General features: G+C 35.6%; 2 protein-coding genes across 2 annotated transcripts; one reads left to right on the forward strand and one right to left on the reverse strand.

Moving 5' to 3' along the window:
* The first annotated feature begins 346 nt into the window (after nucleotides 1-346).
* On the forward strand, nucleotides 347-11,023 carry LOC132184077 (methionine aminopeptidase 2B). The gene is made up of 12 exons (XM_059597565.1): nucleotides 347-482; nucleotides 758-915; nucleotides 2,021-2,057; nucleotides 2,143-2,250; nucleotides 2,564-2,663; nucleotides 3,182-3,327; nucleotides 3,419-3,510; nucleotides 3,654-3,748; nucleotides 4,866-4,962; nucleotides 7,244-7,387; nucleotides 7,494-7,711; nucleotides 10,628-11,023. Exons 2-12 carry the CDS (start codon nucleotides 768-770, stop codon nucleotides 10,736-10,738), a joined length of 1,296 nt encoding a protein of 431 aa, XP_059453548.1. The 5' UTR covers nucleotides 347-482; nucleotides 758-767; the 3' UTR covers nucleotides 10,739-11,023.
* A 3,257-nt stretch (nucleotides 11,024-14,280) lies between these two features.
* Nucleotides 14,281-17,571, reverse strand: LOC132167098 (uncharacterized). Its single transcript, XM_059577995.1, has 2 exons — nucleotides 17,350-17,571; nucleotides 14,281-16,645 (listed from the first exon to the last, which is right to left on the reverse strand). Exon 2 carries the CDS (start codon nucleotides 16,554-16,556, stop codon nucleotides 14,607-14,609), a length of 1,950 nt encoding a protein of 649 aa, XP_059433978.1. The 5' UTR covers nucleotides 16,557-16,645; nucleotides 17,350-17,571; the 3' UTR covers nucleotides 14,281-14,606.
* Between the last annotated feature and the right edge of the window lie 652 nt (nucleotides 17,572-18,223).

The following is an 18,223-nucleotide window of genomic DNA, read 5'->3' on the forward strand; positions in this document are numbered from 1 at the left end:
CCAATGGAGAAGAAAGTGATGAAATTGCGGTCTTTATGAGAAAGTGAGTTTTAAGGTTGGAGATTTTCAAGGAAAAAAACTCAAAAAGGTGTGAAGAGAAAGACAAGGACAATATGGTCAAATTTCCTTCAATATTGAAGTTGAAAATTCAAAGTTTGCTGGTCAACATTGGCAACCGATAAAAAGGTGAACAGTATCTAAGCGCGACCCTTCACAAAACGAACCCAAAATAAAAATAAAAAATAAAAAATAAATTAAAAAAAGTGTAATAAATTTGAAAAGACAAGCCAATGATCCTAATTCCTAAGTCGTTGAAGTGTTCCGAAATACCCCCAATTTGTTTTCCAAATTACTTGGATGCCCGTCTATATATGTCGTCGCTTTCCCAGCCGCGATCGTCTACGGATTTCCCAAGCCCGGAGCTCTAAACAGTCTACCCACCTCAATCTCCACCGACCCGCCACCCAATCTTTCTCCGAGAGGTATTTTTTTTTTATAGTTTTTTTCACAATTTCTTTACTTTTGATCCTCCCTAGGGTTCCAAGTTTCAACTTCTTTTTCGTTGTTTAATTCTCTCAATTTCACTCTTTTTTCCCTCCCAATCGCAGCCACCGCTTCCGAGCTCAACCCTCTTTCCCTATCCCTCTCTCAAAAATCGCATTTTTTTTTTTCCATTTGATTTCTAAGAAATTTGATCATCATGTTTGTTGGAAAGTTATTTGAAGCTGGGTTTACTAGGATTGGTGAATGTTTTCAGGGTTTGATCAATGGCGGAGGAAAAGTTGAATACGGAAGTTTCCGTTGAAGAAAATGGGGCTGCGGAGCCTGTGAATGGCAATGAAGAGGCCTCTGAGCCTTCTTCGACCTTGGAAAAAGATGAAGACGAGGGGAAAAAAGAGGAAGAAGAGGGAAAAGGTGATGGTTTCTTGTTAGATGATACATCGGCTGTCTTCTTCGTATGCTTGTTGCTGCTTTTGATTATATTTAGCTGTTTTTTGTGTTGCCAGTGGAATAGCTAGACATCTAGAGTAGACATTGAACTGGGTGAGGAAGTGGATCTTGAGTCACTTGTTCAACCAGTAGGTTACAAGCTGGACCAGGCATTATAAGAGCAAAGAGATATTGTTTTTGAATATAACTTGTATAATGTGGATTTGATAAAGGATAATGATCAAATAAGTAGTAATTGTTCGGTGCTCTAATAGCGATGCTCTTTCCTCTCACATAAAAGTGGGTCGGACTGGTAAGATTCATGGTGAGGCTCACTGTTCATGTGAGAGGACGGAGTATTACTTCTGGAGTATTGGATTATCTTTTGGAAAATGAGAGAGTAGTGAAAAGCTAGATATATTTTGTTTGTATTTAGGAGTGATATACACAATTCGTACGATCAATTTCTTTTTTGTTCTTGTCTTTGTTTTAAATACTGATCCTGACTTCAAAACTTCTGAAATTAAAAACGATTTGTGAAAGCATATATGGATATGTATGTACAAGCAGAGTTGCATCTATGCTTTTATTATATTTTCATGGAAAAAAAAAATGTATAAAGAAGCAATCTTAGAGCATATGTAATAAAATAGCTTAGTGGTAATTGATTAAACTAACTTTTATATGGACCTGGCTTTTGTTAAAGAAAGAAAAATGCCTTATTTGAAAGAAAAATGCTTAATCTTTGGCGTTTTCGGTTTATGTTTGGGTTTATTATGTTGAAACCATTATGCACAGACTAAATATATTTTTGCTAATTAGAGCTGATAGCCATGTTTTTTCCTGCCCTCCTCTTCTTTCATTGGAAGAATCTTAATTGTGACAAGAAACTAGTTTCCTTCCCTGGGCATTAACTTTTGTGGTGTATTTTTCTGATTAGAGTTTGTGAATTTGAGGTTATTCAATAACGTGATATGATTTATTTTGTTATAAGTTCTTTCTAGGGTGATTTAATAATTTGGTATTTGGAGTTTGTGGATGTAATGCTAATGTATGCACTTGTTTGCATTTGAAAACCATTTGTTTACAGAAGTTACCAAGAAAAAAAAGAAGAAAAGTAAAAGCAAGTGAGGACCTTATTCTAGCTTTGATTGCTTTCTTTCTGGTTGAATATTTTCACTGGAAAGTAGATAATTTTCTTTTCATGCACAGGAAGAAGAAAGAAGTACCAGAGCAAACTGATCCACCATCCATTCCTGTTATTGACCTTTTCCCTTCTGGCGAGTTTCCTGAGGGTGAGATTCAGCAGTACAAAGATGAGTGAGTATATGTTATTTCTACTAAGTCAACTCAACGCAACTTATTTGTAATCCCAACTAAATTGGGGTTTGTATATTTCTATTCGACTAAATATATTCCTTTTTTGCAACTTAAAGAAAATGTAGATTAATTTTTGTTCCTTAAGTAAAGATTCTATGTATACATGTGTTTGTGTATTGGGTGGCTAGGGGATTATCATTTATCTTTGTCCCAAACTTCAGTCATAATATACTGGAATTGATACTTCATGTGTCTTGGTTTCTTTTGTAATTCCTCAAGAACTGGGTATTTAAAGTTGGTGCTTGTGTGTCAGTAACCTATGGAGGACTACATCTGAAGAGAAGAGGGAGTTGGAGCGCCTCGAAAAACCAATATATAATTCAATTCGCCGAGCAGCTGAAGTTCATCGTCAGGTTGCAATTTCTTCTTATATGTACACATGCTACTGCTGAAAGTTAAGAAAGAAAAGTATCTTTCTTCTGTTGAGCATAGGAAAAGTTAGAAAACTTTTTGTTATTGACATTCAACAATAAAAAGGGGATAAAACTGGCTTGCTCAAGCGGTTGAATTGTGAACCAGTCTCATTTCCGGTTGGATTGAACTGTTCTATCAATTGATTGGATTGAACTGGCCAAAGAACCATTGAAGCAGTCCAATTTTATGAAATTGGTCATTTTTTTAAAGATAAAAATACGCATTCTTTAATTTCATGTACTCAATTTTTTATATTCAAATGCTCAATAAATCTTATTTTTTAATCTAAATATATCTATATCAAGTTAATACTTTTATTAATATGAGGATTTTTATTTATTTAATTTAACTGTAAAAAATTGTATTTATGATCAAATAGGTTGAGCTGGTAAATCAATTTCCACTTGTTCCTTTTGTAAAACATTGCATTCAGTGGAGCTTGTTTACTTGTGATTAGGTTCGAAAGTACATCAAAGGTATTCTGAAGCCTGGAATGTTGATGACAGACCTATGTGAGACATTGGAGAACACAGTCCGTAAGCTGATATCGGAGAATGGTCTAGAAGCAGGCATTGCATTCCCTACAGGGTGCTCTCTGAACTGGTAATTTTAAGTCTGGTACTTGAGCAAAGTTTATTAGTTTCAATTTATTCATAAACTTTTATTTGTGCTCTGAGCTCTTTTACGCTGTCAGGGTTGCTGCTCATTGGACCCCAAATACAGGAGATAAGACTGTGCTTCAGTATGATGATGTGATGAAGTTAGATTTTGGAACTCATATTGATGGTATACCACCTATATTCCATGCATCTATGATTTGTTCAGTATGTTTTAATTGTCTATATTGTTGGTAGATTCTACTTTGGTTAAGTACACTTCTGTTTTTCTTGTTTGTTGTTCTCAGTCATGGTTTATTGTTTGATTTGCAGGAAATATAGTCGACTGTGCTTTTACAGTTGCATTCAATCCTATGTTCGATCCACTGCTTGAAGCCTCTCGTGAAGCAACCAATACAGGTATCAAGGTACTGTGCCTTCAGCGATGAATACCATTGTCAAATGACTGAAACTGGATATTGTTAAAGTTGCTCTTGGGTTTCATATGATCTTTTCTTTTCTTTTTTTCTTTTTCTTTTTGATCTCCCTGGAATGGCTTATGGCACTGTGGTTCATTCTTTTATGACTGCTGCATTAGTGAAAGAAAAGACGGCAACAACAACTGAATGGGAACCTAGGATAACTTTTTGAACTAGCGTCTGTTTTTTTTATTTTTTTGATAGGTAATATCAAGAAAGCTTTATAAAAAGCATAGGCGCCCCCAAGCATACAGAAGTATACAAAAAGAAAATAAAAAGCAGAAAAAAGAAAAAAGAAAAAGAACCTCCGAAAACTGAGCACCACCAAGAACACAGCAACTACCAAACTAGCCCACAAAAAAACCCCACAAACCCTCAAGGACTGAAAACCCTCCCACCCAAAGCCCGAAAGGAAACTCAGCGCTACTGCACGTGAGCCTGGCCTTTCCCTCACCAATCGGATGTATATGCATCGCCATAGTTAACGGAGCTCTTCAAATTGAACAACTCCCTTTTGCCTTTAGACTTAGGCCGAGCAATGAGCTAGCGTCTGTTCTAAAAAGTTCAATCTAATTGTAGAGTTACATTCATCCTGCTTACTTCTTGAGACTAGTATGATTTGTTTCTTGGTTTGGACATTTGTAGAGCAGATTATATTCTATTCTGACTAGGATTGGCAATGGTCCTACATGTTTTGCTCTTAATGTCAACCTTAGTCACTGGAGGAGAAATATTGTTTCCTCATTTCCCCTACTTTTATCCTTTTCCATTTCAATTTCTTCAGAATGAGATACAGAAACTTGGACCTTCAAGTATTGTGTTTCTGGCTCTCTGATCTGTCTCTCTGTGGTCACTGTCCATTCTTGCTGCATTTATGTTTTTTTGGTTTTAATATCTTTATATATATATGATGGTTTTTGTTTGGATATTGGAAATAGCATATTGCCAAGTTTTCTTTTGGGTTGTATTGTATTTGCTCACTGCTTTATACCTTTTACCAATTCTGGAAGTAATGAACCCCAACCATACAGAATATCGTGTTACTGATAGTTATCCAATTTTCTAGGAATCTGGAATTGATGTACGACTTTGTGATGTTGGTGCTGCAATTCAAGAGGTCATGGAATCATATGAAGTTGAAATTAATGGAAAGGTGTATCAAGGTATTACATTTGTGGCAATTGTTATAGTAAATTTCAGTTTTTGTGTTTTGATTGGTTTGTGTGTGGAGGCTTATATTATTTCTGTTAAATATTCACTTATTCCAAAAGTTTAAGCTAATAAGAAGATGTAAATTTAATTATTTAATTAATACTTTAACACTCTTTCATCCTCCTCAACAAGTGAGGTCCGACACATTAAATTTAACTGAAGTGGGGGTACACTGTGAAGTCAGAGTTCAAGTTCAAGACTTTTGCTTTGGCACTGTATTAAATCACATTTTATCTCAAAAGCTCATATGTATGGGAATTTGTGAGTAGCCATGTTTTAGTTGAAGATTCATGCTTGGGCTTACATAAGTCAGATGGCCTAGCATTGGTCACACACTATCTGTTCTAACGTTGTTTAGATTTTCTCCTACCTTTTCTGCTCATCGTATTAATAAGGATATTTTGGAAACACTTGGAACAGAAAGAATGCTTATCTGAAACTAAATTATATATACACAAGATCCTATATTAGTACATTGGAGTCGGTTTACTCGAGGACAATTGAAGGTTACGACATGAACCAATTAGAAGGTGTTAAATGCAGAGTAAACTTGTTTAAAAATTATTGAAGCCTGTTACATGTAGAATTAACTGGATTAAACTTATTTAGCTTCATTCAGTTATTCTATAATGAACCTATACGTCAGATATACTTTTGGAATATTACTGAAGCTAGTTAAACAAAGAATTATCAGCATTAAGTTTAGAATCCAGCCTTAGGATCATATAAGTGCAAATCGCAACAACACGCACACGAAGTGGTTGGAGTTCCCCAAGCAGCATGACTTGAATAAGGGCAGCTTAATCATACAAGCAGGCACTTTTTCATGTAGCACAATTCCAATTTAGTGTTGACGTGTTTTATAACCATATTGGCCAGTTCTTACCTTATTGTTGTTATCTGCATTACATGTTTATATCTTTTATTCTGTATAAATGCTTGTTCACCATTCGGGTAAAAAGGAGTGCTAACTTTTGTTTATACTTTAAATATGACATTAAAATTCCAGTGGGTCAACCCTTCTCACATTTTGCTTGTATTCAGTTTTCTGTCTCTTAAATGTTATTCTTTAACTTTATAATGCATGGGTGCCTAGCAACATCCAAGAACTACTTCATTGTTAGAGGACTCAAGGGTAGGGACATCCCAAGGAGACATTCTGAAAAGTTATTCCAGCATTTTTAGTGTAGAGCATTTGGAGAGAAAGGAATCGGCGCCTATTCGAGGATTGCGAGTCCAATATCCTCTGTTTAAAAGTCTCTGTTTTTTAGATCTCTTTTGGATTGGACTGTCTATGTTCCTAACATCGCTTCTTTGAATATTTAGATCTTGTTAACTTTTTAGATTTCAGTACCTTTAGGGTGGTATCTTCTTTTGTATAGTTTTCGTGTACAAGGGCTTTACCTTTTCTCTTTAATAAATTATTATTCATTAAAAAAAAAAAAAAAAAAGAAAAGGAAAAGAGAAGAACTTATCTGAGTAGGGAGTTACCAAGACTCAATCCACCAAAGACCTAACTGGCAGTCATCTGCTGATACCGTGTTAGTGAAGCATCAATCCTAGAGCTCAAGTTTATTAGGAATTTGGGAGTAGATCAGAAATGTATGTCTGACCACTGAGGCATTACTGAGGGCCAGTTTAGGAGGGCTTGATCTTTTTAGAAGCTATAGCTTTTCTGAGAAGCTGCAACTCCTTTGAGAAGCAGTTAGGCTGCTTCGCAAAAGCTGCCTGAAAAGCTCAAGTCACTTATCGAAATCGGCAAAAAGCTGAAGCACCATTGGAGTACCAAATAGCCAGCAAGTATTTCCTTTTTCTTTTCCCTTAACCAATCTTTGAAACCTTGATTTGGGGATAGGAAAACACACAACCATCCACTAAGCCAAAGAAGGTTGGTAAACAGCATGCAAGTAACTCATGCTTTTTAAAAGCTTATACCTTTGGAGAAGTCCCACTAAATGGGGCCCAACACTAACAGACCTTGACCGGTAACACTAAATAGACTCAAAATAATGACATCTTCATATTGGAGCAGGTCATGTTAAAGCTTTCACCCTAACTTCCTTGTATATCCTGTGACCTTGTGGAAAGCAATACATTTTTTGCTTGGTTCAATATTGTATTTGTTCTTTGGACAGTAAATTTCTGATTCTTATCCTATATGTTAAAAATTATATTTAACATGTCATGTTGATATATGTGGACAAGTAAATGGACTTTGGCTATTGTTGGCAGTTAAGAGCATTCGAAACTTGAATGGACATAGCATTGGGCGCTATCAGATCCATGCTGGGAAATCTGTCCCTATAGTGAAAGGAGGGGAGCAGACAAAAATGGAAGAGGGTGAACTTTTCGCAATTGAAACGTTTGGATCAACTGGTAATAGTTTTTGCATTTGGTAGTGATTTATATCTGACAAAAAATGGCTAGCAGTGAATTCACAGCATGACCTGCAGTTCAATTAATGGTTTGTTGTTATGTTCAGGAAAAGGATATGTCAGAGAAGATCTAGAGTGCAGTCATTACATGAAAAATTTTGAAGTTGGTCATATCCCTTTGAGGTTGCCAAGGGCAAAGCAACTGTTAGCTACAATTAACAAGAACTTCTCCACATTGGCCTTCTGCAGACGGTATTTAGACCGCCTGGGGGAGACTAAATACCTTATGGCACTAAAGAATTTATGCGATGCTGGCATTGTTCAGGTATTTATCACCATTTGACTCGTATATGCTATATTCATGTACTTCAAATTATTTTTTATTTAAGTAATTGAAATATTATTAATAAGCGCGAAAGGCCCAACTCAAGTACATAGAAAATATAGAATAGATTCACGTCTAGAGAGAGAAAAATCAAGAAAGTCATGAAAACTAAGCAAATTAAGATCTAAAGAATAGTCCAGTAGTAAAGAGTTTTGGAAAAGAGACTTTAGTTTCACCACTGTCCTTTCGCGATTTTCAAAACTTCTATAATTTCTTGTCCTCCAAAGACACCACAAAAGGCAGAATTGAACCATCTTCCACACTACTACAATATGAAGATTGCCGCACAACCCTCTCCAGCAAGCAAAAAGGTTTATTGCTCTTTCAAGAATAACTCAAGCTAACCCAACACGACTGAAAATATCTCTCCATGAGGCACTGGCAATCTTATAATAGAGTAGATGATCCAATAGATTTTATACTCTTCTTACATATACAACACTTGTCAACCAATGACATGTCGTTTCCTTAGGTTATCCATGGTAGTATCTTCCCTTAAGAACCTTTCCAAGCAAAAAACGTCATTCTTATGGAGATCTTATTCCGCCAAATACTTTTCCAAGGGAAGAGAGGGCTATCATGAGGTACAAGGACATTATAGAAAGATCTAATGTCGAACATGTCTCTGTTGGAAGAGGCCTAACAATGCTCGTCTTCACCTCCCCCATCTCAATTTAACGACGTACAACAAATTAAAAACTGAAGCAAAGACATCCACCTTCTAGTCGCGAGTTTCACTAATAAAGCTTACATTCCACTTTTGGGAATTACGAGATAGGCCAAATAATCTACCATGGAAGCATCCTTACCGCTGACAATACCATACAGATTTGGGAAAGCTTCCTTAAGGGGCCTATCCCCACACATGTCATGCCAAGATCTAATCTCGTAACTGTATCCCACCTCAGATTTGGTATGACTAGAAAACTTTCTACCTCTTGATATTTTTTCATAACACCATTCTTACGACCCATGAACCTTATTTGAACACCACCAATCCCACGAGCTGCCATATTTAGAATTTACTAGGACTCTCTATAAGGCCTCTCTTTCATGCAAATAGCCAAAGCCACTTCTCCAAAAGAGCATAGTTGAATAAAAGCAAGATTCGGACTCCTAACCCTCTCTTATAAATCGGAGAACAAACCTTGGACTATCTTGTCATCTGAAATTTGAACTCTTTACCTAGCCCGCCCCATAAGAACTCCTATTGTAACTTCTCTATGTGATTGAAAACACCAAATTGGGAAAAAAGAGACATGAAATACGTAGACAAATTGAATGGAGTGCTCTTGATTAAATTAATTGTTTTGCCCATCGACAAGTACATCCTTTTTAACTAGCCAAACCACACTTGATCTTCTCAATAACATCACTCCAAATAGATTTGACCTTAACAAAAACTCCCAACAGAAGGTCAAGATACTTTGAAGGCAAAGAAGAAACCCTGCAGCCCAGAATACTGGCTAGCCCATCAACATCATTGACATTACCCACGGGAACCAGCTCTGATTTAGCTAAAATAATTTTCAAATTGGATACAAATTCAAAGCATAAGAATAAGGCACAGTGAGTAAAGAGGCGGTCTACGTCGTATCTAGGTCCGCAAATAAAAGGTGGGAGATGTTAAGCACACTAATGTTCCTAGACCCCACTAAAATACCTAAAAGAAAACCCCCATCTACAGTACCAGATATCATTTTAGTTAGAGCCTCCATGATGATAACTAACAGTAAAGGTGAAAAGATTTCCCTGTTTTAGACCACAAAAAGTATTGAAGAATCCGAAAGGAGTGCCATTTACCAAAACAAAAACACACATCGATTGATAGAATGCTCTGAGTACTCCACTTCTCTCCAAAACTACACATCAGCAAGTGTAATAAGGACTCCCAATTGACATGACCATAGGCCTTTTCAATATCCAATTTGTAAAGCATACCTGGCTCTGCAGATCTGATCCTATTATCCAAGTGTTCATTTGCCTACTTCTAACAAACGCATTCTGGGGCATCCAAATAATCTCTCTGCAACCCTTCTCAACCTATTGGCTAGGACTTTGGCAATAATCTTGTAAATTCCACTCACTAGACTAATAGGTTGAAAATCTCTAACATCAACAGCCCTGGGGTGCCTTTGTAAAACGGTTTTGGTCCAATACTATTCATCTTACTTTTTCATTTTTTTAACATTCTCCTACTTTTTACATCACATCAATTACTTTTTATTACTATTCAAATAAAAAAATCACTACAAAACAATTTTTTTTTTTTTTTTTTCATACCAAATATTCTTACTTTTTCATTTTTTCAAAAAAAAAAAGGTTCCTACTTTTTTTTTTTTAATATCAATTAATTTTTGCTACAATATCGGACCAAAACCCTTTAACAAACAAACACTTGATTTCTTAGGAATGAATGTTTTAAATGTTGTTTCTAGGATCAAGTCAAGAATTTGTAGCCTATTCTAGGTAGAGTGCCATGCTGTTGTAACTATGTCTACCACTTGCATCTAATGTCTGCTATTTAATAGAAAGTGTAGTTACAAAAGCTTCTTGTTGTTGGACAAGTCATAAACTGAGAGAAATTGGGATCATTTCACTAATTTGGTGTTGGAGCTGGCCTAAAAAAAGGAAAGATCTTAACGGATGGGTTAGAAAGCAGTGTTTTAAATGAACTGATACAAAGAGAGGAAGGGAACATTGCAGATTGAAGACCTACTCTTCAATAATGGAATCACCATAACCAACATCTCTCTCTCTCTCTCTCTCTGTGTATATATATATATATATATATATATATATATATAAGTTTTGTGGCCACTACATAATAAGTGTTTTCTCTTTTATTTTTGGCAGCCATATCCTCCTCTCTGTGATGTTAAGGGCAGCTATGTATCTCAGTTCGAGCATACCATCTTACTCCGGCCAACCTGCAAAGAAGTCATATCCAGAGGTGATGACTATTGAATTTTGGCACCGAGTACAGTACCTTTGTGGAGATCTGTTTAGTCTGTAAATTTTTTTATTATTGTTTTTATGGTGGATTTGGTTTAATATTGTGATATTTGGGGTGGACTCGCAAGAGGAGCAAAATTTTCTTCCCCATTTTAGCTAATTAATGTATTATTTAGGAGCCTCTTAGTTGCTGGTTTTTATCCATCTCGGCCAATTGCTTTACAACAAATTTGCAATGGTGGTATATACATTTGCTTGGTTTTTACCTCTTCAACAAGAATTTGGTTTTTTCGGCCATTGTTGGAATCTTCCCTTCTATTGGATTCGGTTTTTATTAGTCTCTTTTTACTTTCTTTTTTTTTTTTGGAAGCGAAGACGACCACTTGTTGGGTAGCGGTGTAAAGAGTAAAATCAAATGATATCCAATGAACTAACAAAACAAAGGCATTAGAACTTTTTTTTTGTTAAAAAAAAAAAAGGTTAATAACGCACTAGAGTGCCGCCTTTTACTAAAATTTCTCTTGAACATAGTTCTTCAACGTATTTTTAAAAAAAATAATAATAAAAAAATAAATGCAGGTTCGAAGGTTTTACTAACGGGAACGAGGAGGATTTGACACATCAATCAAAAGAACTAAATATAATAAAAATGAAAACATTGTATATTTGATTCAAATATACCATGGACTTTTCAATTCATTCAAACTCAACGTCTACTATTTACCACCAAACTCTTTACCCCATCTTTGAGCCCCGACACCAGAGTCTCAAAAACCAACCAAGATGGTAGCTCTAGTGGTTTTATTGATAATTTTGTCCATGTGTATTTTGTCTATGAGGTATTTTGTTAAGAGAAGAAAAATTATTTGGTATAAAGAGTTATATCATTTTTTTAGTGTTTTAAGCTTAGGTGTCTGATTTCTATTTGAAAGTACAAAACACTCCGTTTACACCATGACCTAATTGAAGTTATTATCTATTTTATATTGTTTTCAAGAAATGCCAATTTTTCCTGTGACGAACACTGATCATAATTCTTATGTCTATTTCGATTGACTAACAATCCTTGGTCGGGTTCTTCTTGGTAAACAATAACCATTAACTATGTGAAGTAGGGGGACATAACTACATATATAGCCCCTTCGTTTAAAAATATTCTCTTAACAAATTTTTATTAAGTTATATATATATATATATATATATTTGTGTGTGTGTTTTTAGTCTTAAAAATTAGGCTTGACCTTTTATTCATATTTTGGCCCATTCAAATGAAAAATTCTGATTATGTCCCTAATGTGAAGGACAAATCATTCTCCACCAAAAGTTTTTGTGATTACAACATATTTATAGCATACAATTACTGTCACAATCTTAAGTGTTTCACATCAGATAAGCGCAATATTAACTTTGTATCATTCCCTTGCAAATCTATTTTTAAACGTGCCACCACATCTACTATAAGATCAGGCGTAGCTCATTGAGCATGAAATTGAACGTGTTGCAGCTTTGTTGCTACTTTGCACATTTAAAACATATGAAAGCATTTATCAATGTATAAATAAATGCAACATAGAGCATTACAAGCATTGAGAACATTTAAGAAATAAAACATGATAAGTATTAAAATCGAATGCATTTCAAAGAGAAGTGATTACTACTTACCTCAGTACAAAACTTATGAAAGTTGCTTGGATTTATAATACTTGAACAATAAGGTTCTACCATGTTAGTCTTATGCTAAGCATGTATACCCTAATTAAATGTCAATCCTAACTTATCTTGAGTTTTTTTCCCCCTTCTTCTTAAAGAGATTTCGTTCTTAAAAATAGGCTTAGAGACTAACCCTAGTTTTTTCCTTTTTTTTTTTTTTTTTTGCTAAAAAAAAATGACATATACAACGTATGTTTGGCCATCTCATGCATGTTTTCATGAGATTGCTTGACATGTGATCCCATGGATATGAGAAGCCCTAACACTTTATGGACTTGGTCATTCAATAAAACAACTCAATAAAGCTAGCTCATTCCAAGATCCAAAGGTTCTCCCCATTGTGTACATCAAGACCCAATACTTTGGGCCGACCCACATAATAAGCTTGGCATAAATTATGAAAGACAATGGTTGTCTTTCCCATGTCTAGCAAAAAAGTCTGGATTTGTTCTCTCTTTTTTAATTTTTAATTTTTAATTTTTTAATAATTAATCTCTTTTTTATTTTCTGAGTTTTTAATTAAGAGTCTCATTTCCTGTATGACTGTTAGAACATATCATAGAGTTTAAGAATCAAAGTCTATCAAGTAGTTATAGTTGAAACATTATTAACTAGTCACAGTTGAAGTTTATTACCTAATCACAGTTGAAAACTATTATTTAACTACAATTGAAATTTAGTTATAATTAAAAACTATCACCTCGCTACAGTAAAAGTCTATTTGTATCTAACATAATTTTCTTAAAAATATGAGTTATATTGTAAATACTTCTAAGAGAAATAAGATCAAAATATAACTCTTTGGACTTTATCCTATAAATTTAAGTCATAGATCGAACCACGTAATTTTTTATATCTATTTATTATTCCTGTGTATTGCATTATTAGTTTCTATAATGACTGATAATATAAATCATTTAAGTCTGCCACCCTTTTTGCAATTTGAACAGTGTGTAAACATTGGGGTATAGCTGATTTGAAATGTGTGGTTTGCAAAAGTAGAACAATCAACGTGAAGAAAAGTTGTAGCTCTGACTGTGATGTGCGACTCTCTTAGTATATATGGGATTATGATTTCAAAACGTTCAATTTTAAAATACGATTTTTAAAAACATAATTTAAAATTTAGTAAAATAGTAATTCGATCGGTAAAATTGTGTTTTTTAAAAAATACACCTCATTACCTACATTGAAAACGCAATTTTTTATACGTTTTTTAATCGCAGTTTTAGATTTGATCCACGACATCACAATGCCAATCACACTCTCGAGTATAAAATAAAGAGAGATCTGACAACTTCAAAGTTCATAAACTAGCTACGCTTTTGTTTACCATTGAAGTTTCAGAAAGGATTTTACAGCCAAATGTTTTTGTTAAAATCTTTGGCTGAAGAACCAGAAAATGATGCCAGATTTCCATACAGGAATGAGCTGCAGCAAGTCCAAACATACCACAGCATTACTTAGCAGAAGCATGAAAAGACACCTGTCAAAAGAAGCATATAAATTTCTTCCCAGCACTGAATCTTTCTACAGGATGAAGTTTTCTGTTTGATTGGAAAGAGAAAGATCAATAAATAAAACAAAACAAAATAATATATATAGAGTTAACTGAATAGATAATATATTTTTAATCTTTAGTCTTCAGAAAGGCAGCCCTACATCAGCAATGAAAGACACTTGAAATTAAAAAATAATGATAATAATAATTAAAAACAGTTGGTGTAACTATTATCAAAATGAACCACCCCAATAAGAAACCATAAACTGATTTCCATATAAATTATCATTTCTCCCTACTTTATATCAAAAACTAAAGACCTCGCCTGCCTGCTCTCTCAATACAACATCATGAACCGCCGATATAATAGTGATAATAAATAAAGTGTGTTCTGAAACACATCAGCACAAAATAGATCTCCAGACTCTTTCTATCTTAGGACTTTCCCCCCTTCAAAAATGTTAACTATGAAGCCTACATGGCATAGCAACAAAATCTGGAATAGAACAAACAAGAAATTTATCTCAACCACAATGTAGCTAGAGTGACTCCTATCCTGAAGGAACTGAATATAAAATAGATGCCCAAAAACAGTCCCCCCACTACCCACCACCCCCCCAATATGCATTTGTCAATTTTTCTGCCCCATCAACAATAAAGCCCAAAACACTAAACAGCAGTTTTCTTGTTTCTAAAGCTCTCCTTCAGCAACGCAAATTTCTTCTTGCACTGGTTCACAGTCTTCCCAGGAACCGCTGCAGCAACTCGCTCCCATCGCTGATTGGCTTCCTTTGGGAAGGTTTTTAAAGCCTGAACCAATGCTCTTTCTTGTACAGCAGACCACACATCTTGCTCCGAACTTGAAGAAACCCCATTAGCAGCACTCGAATCAGAAGGATTCTGGTTGTTTGTGCTTCTGGTTGAAGATTCTTCAGAACTATCCATCTTTAAAGCACTGTTTTGAGAACCCTGAGTCATCGATTGCCCTTCCGTTTCCTCCCTAGTTGTAAGTGGAGATGCAATGGACGGTGCAGGTTTTCTCTTCTCAAGAAATGAATCAAATGCTTTGGCAGCATCAGGCTTCTGGAGGAGAACGGTTTTTGTTGCCTTCAGAATTTCTTCTACAGATCTACCTGTACCAATGTATTCTGAAATAACCTCCCACCTCCGAGATGTTCCTTTGGGATACTTCAACATACCTTTTCTCAAGAGCTCAATTTCTTCTTTGCTCCAAGGCTTCTCCTTCTTCTCAAAGCTGGCTAATGAGACATTACCGTTAGCCTCTACACTACCGTTCTGCTGTGGAGTTGGTTCATCTTCTTTCTTAGCCTCAGAATCACGATTATATCCAAGTGCATCTTTGAGAACTTTTGCCAGCTCTACAGTCTCTTTCCCCTCCATCCTGTCACATAAATTCCTTAGCTGATTGATATCAAGTGACATACAAAGACTTTCAACATCATCCCCAGAAAGATCAAGCAAATGTTGCGATACAAGAGGCCCTGAAAGTGTTCTAAGACGAGCCCTTTCTTTGCGTAAGAGTTTCTTCTCCTTCTCCTTCACCTTCTTTTGCTGTGAAGCTGCCTCCGCAGCCCGTCTTCCCTCCTCCTCTTTCCGACATTTCTCCTCTTCAGCAATCCTGGCAGCTTCCTCCTCCTGCAACTTCTTGGCCAGAAACTTAGCCTCCTTTTTCCTCTGCTTCTCAGCTCTCTCCTCTTCCTTTCTCCTCAGTATTCTTGGGTCTCTTTTATACGCATTGTCAACAAGAGTACGCATCCGTGCAGATTCTTCCTTCCTATTCTTTTCAGTAAGTTTTGCATTCTGCCTCTCCATCCACCGCTTATGGTCACGAGACTCGGCTTGCTCGAGATCAAACTCATCATCATGTGGGAATTCTCTCCAACTTTTGAAGCTGTACCAAAAGTTATAGAAACTATCAACTTCTTTTAATGGAGTATTGTCATCGCCTAACAATGGGACTGGTTGGTTAACCGACCACCTCCCATTCCTCAAGAAAGCTGGACCAAACACCTTGAAGAAGTCCTGTGGGGCACAGTCAACGGGGATGTCATCATCAAACTCATCAGTGGAATCATAAATTCTCCTCTTGACCGGATCAATTAACACCTCATATGCTTCCTGGATAGACTTAAAATGGCTCTCTATTTCATCCTTCTTGGCTTCTTTTGCAGCTTCTGTTTCCTCAGCAAGAAGAAGGGCAGCCTGTTTGTCAGGATGATGCTTCAAGGCAGTCTCACGGTAGCTTTTTCGTATCTGTTCCTCAGTAGCAAGATATCTTAAATGGCTCAGACCCAATAATGCATAGTGATCTTGTTGCTTTTCTCCGGAACCAGCTTTCTTTTTACCTTTGCTACTATAAGAATCAGACGATGGCACATAGGTCTGTTCCTTATCGTCTACTACCTTTTGATCATCACCACCTTCAGCTTTCTCCTCCTCACAACCAAGGAGTCTAAGAGCAGCAGTGTTGAAAGCATGCCCAGCAGGTTCATATCTTAAAGCCTTGGCGGGAAGGCAATTCGAAGAAACATAGATTGGCAGTCCATCTATAATCTCTTCCGAGTAGGTAATCATCCGAAACTTCTTCTGGACAGCCATGACTTTGTCAGGGATGCCAATATCAATATCTAGGAATAGCTTCACCCGAGTTCGATACCACGTTTGTTACAAACTGTAATAATGTCCCACTGCAATAGAAAGAAAACTTCAATCAGAACAATTTCACATGAAAGTATACACAATACAGCACGCACAAGTTACCATAATACAGAACAACAATACTTGTGCAATTTCGTAGAATATAGTAAGTGTACAAAAACAGGAAAATACATGCATGTCTTTGAGGGGGTAAGTAGTAGGCTACAAACCCCACAACAAGGACAGTCCTGTCCGGTTGGCTCGAATCATAGGCACAATCATTGAAATATCAAGCGATGACAATACTGATAAAATCTAGGATTCAACCTAGGATCGTCGAATCCTAAGATCATAAGATTCTACCAACTACGAAAAATAATGCTCAAAAGTCAAAACCTAACATATGCATGTAAACATGGGCATATAGCACAAGATCAAGAAAACCCAACAAAAATTAACCACACAAAAATCAAATACAATACTAATAAACATCCAAGAAAATAATATAAATTTACTGTGCTCCTATAAGATCATATTGCTCATGATAATGTCTATCCAAAAGTAGGACTACTTTGAACCCAAAATACAACTAGTTAGAATCACCCACAATATTCAAACAGAACAAAAATTCAGTCTTTCGGTAATCGAAAATTCACATGAAACATGGTTCGCTGGCCATGGACTAGAATAACTGGAAAATAAAGAAAAAAGAGAAACACAAAGAATGAAAAAGCAAATTAACTGATGGGCATACCTTCAGAGAAATCGAAAGCCGAGAGAGTATGAGGCTTCGGAATTGATTTCACAATTTTCTCTGCCTTGGGACTTCGTCGCTTACAGCTTTTGAGAGTTCGACAAGAATCGGTGGCAGTCGAAGGTGGCTTCCGTTTGATGCAGGCACAGAGAGAGAGAGAGATGCCTCGTTTTGCCCTAATCAATCAAAACACACGTATCTCCTCGGGCTCTTTTGGGCCTTAGACGATCGCTCTAATGGCCCAAGCGGGGGCTCTTTATAAATGCAAAACAATTATACACCCACACGGCTCTATAAAATTTTAGTCAGCAGAGGATTCTAAGAGTTTCTTTAAACTTCAAAGTATATATATATATATATATATATATATATATGAATAATTTCATTTTAAACTCTTAAATTATCACATAATTTGAAAAGCCCCTTAATCTTCAAAATCTTTTAATTTGGATCTCTAAACTTTTAATTGCAGTTAATTTGAACTTTTCCGTCAAATTTAGCCGTTAACTTTTCTGATTTACCCCTAAAATTACCAAAATATCCCTAAATTTTTTTTTAACTTTATTTTTTTAAAAAAAAATTAATTTGAAATTAAGGGTAAATTTATAATTTTAAAAAAAAAAATTCAGGGTTATAAATGTCATTGTCTCACTTTTAACGTCTAAAATCTGACGGAGGAGTTCAAATTGATTGCAATTAAAAGTTCAAGGATGCAAATTGAGAGGTTTTAAAGTTCGAGAGTTTTTCAAATTACTTGGTAATTCAGGGATTTAAAGTGAAATTATATATATATATATATATATATATATATATATATAACAACAATGGTTATTCTTTATTCATTTCATAAAAATAGACCGGGTTGCTCTAACAA

Source organism: Corylus avellana, chromosome ca1 (assembly GCF_901000735.1).
Source record: "Corylus avellana chromosome ca1, CavTom2PMs-1.0".
Classification (NCBI taxonomy): domain Eukaryota; kingdom Viridiplantae; phylum Streptophyta; class Magnoliopsida; order Fagales; family Betulaceae; genus Corylus; species Corylus avellana.